Here is a 9932-nt window from a genome sequence, read left to right as displayed (position 1 = left end):
TTGAGAAACACTTTGCAGCATTAACCCTGTCAACCAAAACATCAAGAACATGAGTATTACAGACATTAATGATTTCATCTCGAATTTGAGAACTCAGATACGTAGCATTCCTCTTTGTACCCTTAAGGCTTGCTGAAAGCTTGACATCACCCTTTGCCCTGTAGCGCAAAATTGCACGAAAATTCCCATCATTATTGATGGGCTCCTCGTCAGTTTCACCAACAAACATTGGACCAGAATCATATTTTACCCTCAAAGCTAAACCCTGTCTCCCACACAGCAATAATAGGCATTAAATATTGCCGGTTCTGTTCAATTTCTTTCTTGTAAGTTTCATCAAGCTGCAAGTGCACAGATGAACTTGTGTTTACGACCTGTAGAAAACTGTTAGCTTTTTCTTTGCTGTCTTGGTGATACTGTTTCAATTCATGTGCCTTGAAGTCTTCAACAGTCTTCTTCCAGTTTGTGTACAGAAATTTCACTAGTTGTCCCAATTTCTGGCTTCCAACGCCAACACCACCAGGAGCAAAAAGACAGCAGTACTTGCAAAAAGCACCCTTTGCATGTTGATTGTAGAGTAGCCATCTCCACTGTGTTTGTTTGTTTGTTTTGGAATTTCGCACAAAGCTACTCGAGGGCTATCTGTGCTAGCCGTCCCTAATTTAGTAGTGTAAGACTAGAAGGAAGGCAGCTAGTCATCACCACCAACCGCCAACTCTTGGGCTACTCTTTTACCAACGAAAAGTGGGATTGACCTTCACATTATAACGCCCCCACGGCTGGGAGGGCGAGCATGTTTTGGCGCGACTCGGGCGCGAACCCGCGACCCTCAGATTACGAAGTGCACGCCTTAACGCGCTAGGCCATGCCAGGCCGTATCTCCACTGTGAAAGCCAGCGATGCTGAAAACGCAGCTTTTAGACCACACTGGAGGAAAACATAACCACTCACTGGCGTCCAGGCATTCTCAAGGAGACATTTTTGGTTTCAGCGTTTATCTAAAAGAGACAGAAAGACATAGTTCTAATCAAATTATTTTGCACATAGGAAAGTTTGTTATGATGATACAATAACCTCGAAGAGAAAGGCTTAGAGCTGTACTTCTAAGAGCAGGCCTAATATCCTGTGCCTGTAGACCTACAATTACTAGCAGCAATAAATATTCAGTCTAAAACTTATCAGAGTGTTTGCGTGATTTTTAATACAAAATTAATATAATGAGGAGTCGACTTACCTGTTCACCAATGCTGACATCATCAGACATGTAATTTCCAATGTCCCAGACTGGACCTGAGGTGGTAGTGGCAGCACTGGTAGAAGGCCATAGTGATGACTCTAACAATTCTGATTCAACCTGATTGGCTGCAGCAGATTGATCAGGTTCAGCCTCATGAATGAGTTGAAAGAATCCATGCAGTGTCTTTTGCTTTTTCAGGCTTGATATAGTGATTGTTTATCGCAACTTCTGTTTGTCAACGTCACATTCACAGTTCCCTTGGCGCCATCTATGGTGAATTATTCACTATAGATGGCGCCAATGGTATTCGGTTTGTGCCATGGTGCTGCCAGCCTGCCACAACTGTTTATTCATGAAGTTAATTCTTGAAATCCAGGGAATCTGAACACACACTGTCCACGATAATTGAATACAGATTATGGACACTATACATAGATTTTGCACTCTCCTGAGTGACTCTATATTTTATATGTTGACGACATTGCTGGGCCTGATAACTTTAAATTATATATTATATATATAGGTCTATATATTTATTTACGATTAAAAAATAAGACAAACACCTCAGTGTGCCATTCTGAAATTTGCCAAAGAGGTGGACTCAGAATGCATAATTCAAGCTTTTCTTTTGTGTTTTTATTAACAAATTTCTCCTGAGTGACTATATTTTATATGTTGACGACATTGCTGGGCCTGATAACTTTAAATTATATATTATATATATAGGCCTATATATTTATTTACGATTAAAAAATAAGACAAACACCTCAGTGTGCCATTCTGAAATTTGCCAAAGAGGTGGACTCAGAATGCATAATTCAAGCTTTTCTTTTGTGTTTTTATTAACAAATTTCCCGGAGGCATGCCCCCCGGACCCCCCCCCCCCCAGTATGGCCATTTCTGGCTACGCCCCTGGAAAGAATAATCAGTTATTTGGATATAATGGGTCTCGAACAAGATGACATCTCTCCCTAGTTTACACTGGATGTAATCAAATTTACTGCCTAAGTTGTGCACAAGACTCAACTGGAGCAAATAGCAACAAGGAAAAAAGGAAGGTGGAGTACAGGTAGTGAGAGAATGACCTTCCTTAAGTGGCAAAAATGGCAAACATTTTTGGTAGGATGTGTATTTGAACCTGCAGATTTTGAGTATCTTAGCCACCTGATCATTCAACATGCAAGCTTAAAAATATTTCATAAAGGTCAACTTCTGTACAGATCAAAACAAAAATATTAACAACAAAAAAACAACTGAATCAAATATCAGCAGAAATTTTGTTTATAAAAACGTTTTTGACAGAGTGAGGTTTATATTACATTTAAACTAGTATTAAGTAAAAACATTCGTGTAGAGGGATGTGTTAGATACAGGCATTTTCCCCAGAGATTACTTGTACCAGTGTTTGCTTTCACACACTTTGTGATTACGTTAGAACATTTTTTGTATTTTTATAGTAATATGGAAATATTCAGTGAAAAATCTGTTAGTTTGAGCAGTTTCAAAAGCCAATCTTTCATTGGAAATGAACACTGGACCTTTTAGCACTATTAACGGATAGACCTTTTAAGTGTGAACTAAGCTTTCTCTGCATTTTCAAAACATGAGGATTTCTTCAAGAGAGAATCTGAATAACAGAGTAATATCATTAGGAAAACTTTATGGGAAATAGGCTCAAGATTCTTGGTTTGATCATGTGGTTTATTTTTTGCTAGACATAAAATCAAAAAGGTTAAAAACCCTTGATGTTACAAGACAATATATCTTCTAGAGACAAAATCAAGGATGTTCAAAATCCTTGGTATTATCAAACAATAGGTCTTCTTCTAAAGATAAATTCAGGCCAAACATTACATTAATTTTTAATGTAAATTATTCAGAACTTATGTGGATGTTAATCTTTCACTTGTACTGTGTATCTTTTGAAACAAAAGTCCATATCAGAAGCAAAATATAGGAAAATAAAGTTTTTATTTTCAAACAGCTTTAAAGCTACACATAATTAGCAATACAAATTATTTTCCATGAGAACCAATAGTATATTCTAGATAATTAATAAAATATCCAAACAATTTCTTAATCTTTCACATTTTCTATCATAGACTCAAATTAACTGAATAAAAGATTCTTTGGTCAAGCAAATGTTTACTTCCTTTTCACAAAGTACTAACCAACTCACAAATTCAGCAGCATCCTGATCATCCACTTTAATTCATGTTAGGTTTTAATCAAAGTAAGAAAAAAAAACACTAAAGCTTTGACTAGTCAGCACTCAGTTAACGTTATGTTGAAAACCATCACACAACTGATCAGAAATGTTACCTGTAGGCTATACAAAAACAAACAGATTTGATTTAAAAAAAACATTGTCACAAGATTAAGATGAACAGTAATTTTGTTAAACAGTATAGTATCAGCTGCTACTGAAAGATCTATTATTAATAACTGTAAAACATTGTCATTGTGTTTCCTATTAACCATTAATCGTGTCATCTTGAAATTATGGCATAAAAACAGAAGAAACTAATTCATCTAGACTAATAGAACTAAATAGGTTTAGGTAATTAAATATACTGGTATCTAGTACACAAACTAAAAATTGGTCAAGGCAAACATTTATTATGTTATCATCTCATTCTTTTCTTGTGGAAATAATCTTTCTAATTCATCTAATTTGAGTATTTCCATCTCAAATGTATATATATGGATGCAAAAATTTTCTCCATTTCAAGTCACAATGAAAATATCTGTTAACATTTTTTTTTTAGTCTGGTTTGCTTCCCCGGTGCAAACTTTAGACATTACCACCATAAAACGGTCCATTTTATTTGATGTGACAAGTGATGTGTGTTGCTTCGTCATTTGCATCAAAGAATACAATCAGTCCCACATCATATAACAATATTAAATATACTCCTGAGAAAAGCAGATATGTGTCATCCATAAAAAAGTATTGAGCAGCAAAGTAAGTTCTTTCATTCCTTGTTATCATTTGTGAGACAAAAACCAAAAAGATGGTAGCAAAAGACAATAAAGTCCAAATGAAATGTTAAGGGAAATAAGAGGATACTGGATACGAAAACACAGAAGGAGAGAGAACAACCTGACAATTATAACAAAGATCTTGGTAGAAAGCAAAGAAAAAAATCAAAATTTAAACAAACCTTTTGAATATAGCAGTGCTGGATAGTTCGTTTTTATAGTTTTGACCAAATTTGTAACTCTGTAAATAAAGTGCAAACATTCATAATGTGTTCTCTTGCTATTTCCCTATTTTAATGCAACATTGTAAGCAGTCATGTCATTCACACACACATGGTTTTTCTCATTAAAGTTCTGAAAAACTAAGAGCATGTTTGTTTTTACATCCAAACTTTGTCATTCCCACCAGGGGGGGGATCTTGATATAACTCACTCTGACTTACAAATAAAGAGCATGAACGAAATAATTGGATTCTTTTCCTAACATGACATGAATCTGAGTATTTTAATACACAAATGACAAAAATGAAATATTTTTGTAGTACAGTTCACTGTTGACACCAAATAAGGTTCATGTCATGGTGAACTGTGGTACAGCTTCATAGGTTTTGCTTATATTCTGTATTTAGTAAGACAATCTTTCCTGTAATCTATTGTCTAACGACATTTACAGTTTGTAACTTAATATTATGGTTTTCTATAATGTATAAAGCATTTGTCTAAACAACATCCATTCCCAACACTACTCTGCATGAGCTGTCACAGAAACTTCCATAACATTTCTTTTTTAAATAAATAATGAACCTGAATGACAATTGTGGAATTACACATACCTAATGAGCATGAAATACTGTTTAACAGCATGTAAGAGTTCCAATAATGATACGCGGTTTGACCTACCTTCAGGCAGTTAATTTTAATGAATCAAACAATAGTTGACCATGAGATATTATGAGAGTTTAAAAGCATTTTTGTTTCTTGATTTAAGAAGAAATGCCAAAAGCAAACAAAACATGTAATTATATAGTTCTTTAAATTTCATAAGTGCACCTTTTCTTCTAAAGATAAGCAAAAAATATTTAAGAAAACAAACAAAACTGTATACTCTCATAACATTAACAAAGATCATTTTTTTAATAGAAAATACATTTTAACAACAAAATAAATATTTTATAAAAGGTGTACCTTTCACAATCAATATTTGTGTACAGATATTTAAGACAAGATTCACACATACAACAAATCTTATCCTACACAAAATATAAAATACTAGAATAAACTTAATACTTTTTTTTTATAAAATTCATATTGCATATAAACTAATGTCTTTTCTACTTAATAAATTGTTAATTAAAAAAATTATTAGAGTCATAGAACTTTCAAGCTAATACTTTGCATAGAGCTGTTCAAGATGACAGATAATACTAATAGAAAATTCTGTCAATACATCACCATCAGTAGCAGATCTAGAGTTTTCAAAAAAGGGAAGTGCAGTAGCCAGGATGGATGCCATATAATTTCATTACACATTTACATTGATGCACGAAACTTAAACATAATATTATAAATTAGTTGTCTGTAGCTAAGAGATGCAGGAAGTAAAATCTTTTATCAAAATTATTTATTGTTAAAAGGAGTGCACTACATTTAGAGTGTAATGGTGCAACATTAAAAAAAAAACTAGGGGGGACACACACCTGTAAATTTGATAATAATCACTGCAATTGGTACTTATGGAAACATATTTTCAGAAGGATCCACTACATTATGAACAAAATTATATTAAACAGAAAATTATTTTACTTATTGAAACAAAAATTTCACAAAATTCAACAATGTATACTGGAGTTGAAAATGTATAAGAAAAAACTAATTCCTACTTTGAATAACATATTTGATAAAAATTACTGCCCTCATGGACGGAGAAGAGAGAAAATATTAGCCCTCATCCCCTGTACATTCCTTTGTAAACATTGATTAAACCCATATACAAAAAACTTCATCCCAGTCAACTCTACTTGTTAAGGTCAAACTGCAAAATAAACTATGTAAGCAAACATTATACGGAAATATTTCCTTGTTCTTTCACCATTTATGTAATTCTGAAGTTCAGTCAAACATATACTTTCAACTATATGAAAAGATTATCTTTTAAATATGATACTGAAATAGATTTATAAAAAAAATAAGACTATCAAATGCTTGTTAAATTTACACAAGAATCACTTAGAACTGCAGTAAAAATATATACTCTTGTATATACTATGTTTTTCCAAACTCAAATACCACAAGTCTTTCCTAAATTCATACTTGAAAACTCTACAGTTAGTATGTCATTATAATTCTGTGTTTAGCACATCTATTGATGTTTTAGTTTTCTATTCTTGGTCACAGGAAAAATATATTAAAACTGTTCATTTACTCTATATGTATGTTTTAATCAATAAGATCGACACAAAATCAAAGACTTTTATATGCAATTTTGTCAAGTATTGTGCCCAAGTGAGTTATTATTTTTGTACTATAACAAAGTAAAATATGAATTAAAACCTGCCAATCTTTTATTTTACCCTACATGATTTATACAATGACTTTGTAACGATACCATCTTTTAAGATCACTAAATTTCATCCTTGTACCAATGCAAACACCTACGAACAGCCCTTTCCCAGTTCATCACTACATCTTTGTACTGATCTCTCCAGTTATCGCAAGGTTGGAACAGTTGATCTTCACTCCGTAATTCTTCCAGCTCTTCTATGGAACTCCAAATGCCTACCAACCACAACTCTTAATTACACAATACATCAATAGTAATAATCAATTTCTTTACAATACCATGGAAAAATCAAAAATGTAGTTTATCTACATTTAGTCTTATTGACTGAATAAGACTTAACCTATAAGTAGTACTTCCAACTTACAAAAAAAAAAAAGGCGAATTTACTATTCATTAAATGCTAATATATCTACTATTTTACTAAAACAAATCAAAGACACAACATGTATTTTACTATGAGACTACTGTCAAACATTAAAAAAATTTAATTAGGAAACTGTAAAGTATTCCTTAGGTACAAAAAATATGATTGAAAGAATATACAATGAGATACTGGAAAACAAATGCAATTCAAAGTAAACTTTTTCTTTTAAACTTGCTAATATTTTTAATAACGATCAACAATTATACAAACATTTCTAGATTAATTCTTTTACAATTTCTCAATACTAGTGAACACCAATATGAAAAACATTCTGTACCAACTGCTAATCCTGCTAAAAATGCAGCTCCTATGCATGACATGTCCCTCTGCTTTGGTCGATCCACTGGTTGTTCTGTTAAGTCGGCAATCAGCTGAACCAAAAAATCATTGTTGGCCACTCCACCATCAACCCTTTTTGAATATAAACTATTTTAAATTTATGCTTCATATTTTGCAATTAATAGAATTTATGTGCTACAAGGAAAAGATTTACAGTAAGTTAATGCACGTGGCAGCAGGTTTAAAAGAAATGCATACAAGCCTAATGGAAAGTTTTGTTGTTTTTTTATAACTTCAAGTTGCTTAAAATCTCATTATGGTGTTTTGAAGTATAACAATTAAAAATTACCTATTTTATTATAACTTATAAGCCCATTTCACTTACTAGAGTATGCGAGAATGACCCAGTAACTGTAAAAGACACATTAAACAGATACCAAACATACAACAACCACTTTCTTTTTTTGAAAGATGTAACTTTTGTATTTAAATTAATCAAAATTTATGAAATGACTCCAAAATTCAAAAATAATTCAGTAATTTATACAAGAAAGTTAGGCTAACAGATATAAACTATATAATGTATCAACTCACTGGTTAAGTCAATAGCATAAAGCCAAAACTGTAGTTTGAAATCTTTACTTCCTCACTGTTTTATAACAATGAATTAAAAACTGTGTTTTAGTCATATCACTGACTGACAGAACCAACAAAATTATTTACTGATACTTACATGCAAATCTAATTTTTATGTATTCAAATAATGAAAATCATATAAATACTTAGTTTTCTTAACACTAAATATTATAGGAATTTCTTCAAAAAGTCTTATCATTTACAAGATAATTTGCTTTGTCTGATTTGATTTCTAACTGTTGCTTCCTTAAACTTGAGTCTTATATATGATACTACTATAGAAATATGTGCATGTAGAAAAGCCCTATTATATATACCTTTTAGCATGAAACTATTTTACCATTTAATCAATACCACATTTCTAAAACACTTTCCTTTAAGAACTTTTCTATCATAAAACTATTTTAGGTATTATGAAGACTAATACAAATACTTAACCACTGTCAAACCTCCTACATTTTCCAAGTCTCAATTACTAATTTTCTAACATAAATTTATAATCTTATCCTACAAAGTCAACATATGAATACTTATATTAGTTTACATTTTAAATGTAGTTTAAAGTCTGAAAGGCAAAATTACCAACATGATACACATAGTTTACTTGAATTGGCATATACTGAAATTAAACTTAATGGTCAAATTGCCTCATATGTTCTACCAAGCTCTCAATTTTTGTTAGTACCAGAAATTAGTTATACTGCATATCATTTAATGTTGTAAGAGGTTCATTGGCAAATATAATTCCACATTCAGCATGCTTTTAACTAATGACAGACCTTGTTTGTTTTTTTTGCAATTTCATGTCTAATTTGAAATGTACAAAAATACATAAATTTATTTATGCTGATCTTTTCTTGTTTATGCTTAGCTACAAGGTACACTAAAAGGTGTTCATAATCTCTACAAACAGATAACCTGGTTGCTATCCAGTGTTATTTAATGTAGAACTTACTTTGATTCTATAATACTACTAACATATAAGTTACAATTTTTGCCATAAAAAATTCAGTTATTTACATGTGCATGGAAATATCTGTTGTGTTTATTGCTTTAAAATGTTTTAAATAGCATATCTTTGTTTAGAAATTAAAATTTTGTCACATTTCTTTTCACAAGTCTTGGTTAAGTCAATTTATGCAGTGTGTAAAAGATATCAACAATTTCATCTTGTGTCTCAGTGAACAATTGCAAAATTAACATAATGACTGTTTTAACTGTAACTAAGATGTACTTACCCAAATGCATCTCAAGAACAGAAAAGGCCCGAGACATGCAGGAAATTTATAAGTTTGATCCTTGATTAATACAGAATGTGTCGTTACACATAAATAACGTTCTAAAACTAGAGAACTAATGTGTGTGCACTACTTTATAACACATTAACAGTAGAATATAAGTTTATGTAACGTACTTAAATAAACATGGATTCATAAATTCATTAAGTGTAGTCCTGTTTAATCCTTAAAGCTACATGCACAGAAATAAGAAACACTCAAGTAAATATTTTCAAACGTTCATTGGACCACACAGATGAGAAAAAGAAAATTCTAGGTTTCTAGCTGTAGTTTTGATAATTTATTCGAAATCTCGTTAGGAAAAAACATATTTTTAGTGTTAAGCACATTGTGCTTTGCTAAAGTGCATCATCCAGTGTTGTACATTATCAGGTTTAGAATGAAATATGTTTTTATATTAGCATGCTGTTTATATTGAAATTTAATAACACTTACTCAGCTCTGATTACCAGAATTTATTTCCACAAGTACTTCACTGAGATCATGGTAAATGCTTACATTTCCTAAAGATTTATT

General features: G+C 31.6%; 1 protein-coding gene across 1 annotated transcript; it reads right to left on the bottom strand.

Moving 5' to 3' along the window:
• Positions 1–3189: 3189 nt before the first annotated feature.
• On the bottom strand, positions 3190–9109 carry LOC143242512 (glycerol kinase 5-like). Its single transcript, XM_076485940.1, has 2 exons — positions 7481–9109; positions 3190–6994 (listed from the first exon to the last, which is right to left on the bottom strand). The coding sequence occupies exons 1-2, from the start codon at positions 7521–7523 to the stop codon at positions 6840–6842; spliced, it is 198 nt and encodes a 65-aa protein (XP_076342055.1). The 5' UTR covers positions 7524–9109; the 3' UTR covers positions 3190–6839.
• Positions 9110–9932: the final 823 nt, after the last annotated feature.

This window comes from Tachypleus tridentatus, unplaced genomic scaffold (genome assembly GCF_004210375.1).
Source record: "Tachypleus tridentatus isolate NWPU-2018 unplaced genomic scaffold, ASM421037v1 Hic_cluster_2, whole genome shotgun sequence".
In the NCBI taxonomy this organism is placed as follows: domain Eukaryota; kingdom Metazoa; phylum Arthropoda; class Merostomata; order Xiphosura; family Limulidae; genus Tachypleus; species Tachypleus tridentatus.
The sequence above is the reverse complement of the archived record's forward strand: the minus strand, read 5'-3'. Positions and strand labels throughout refer to the sequence as shown.

Coding starts and splice junctions, on each gene's coding strand:
- LOC143242512 (XM_076485940.1), bottom strand. CDS start 7,523: ATGTCATGCATAGGAGCTGCATTTTTAGCAGGATTAGCAGTTG. Junction 6,995..7,480: donor TTTAGCAGGATTAGCAGTTG/GTACAGAATGTT, acceptor TGTGGTTGGTAG/GCATTTGGAGTTCCATAGAA.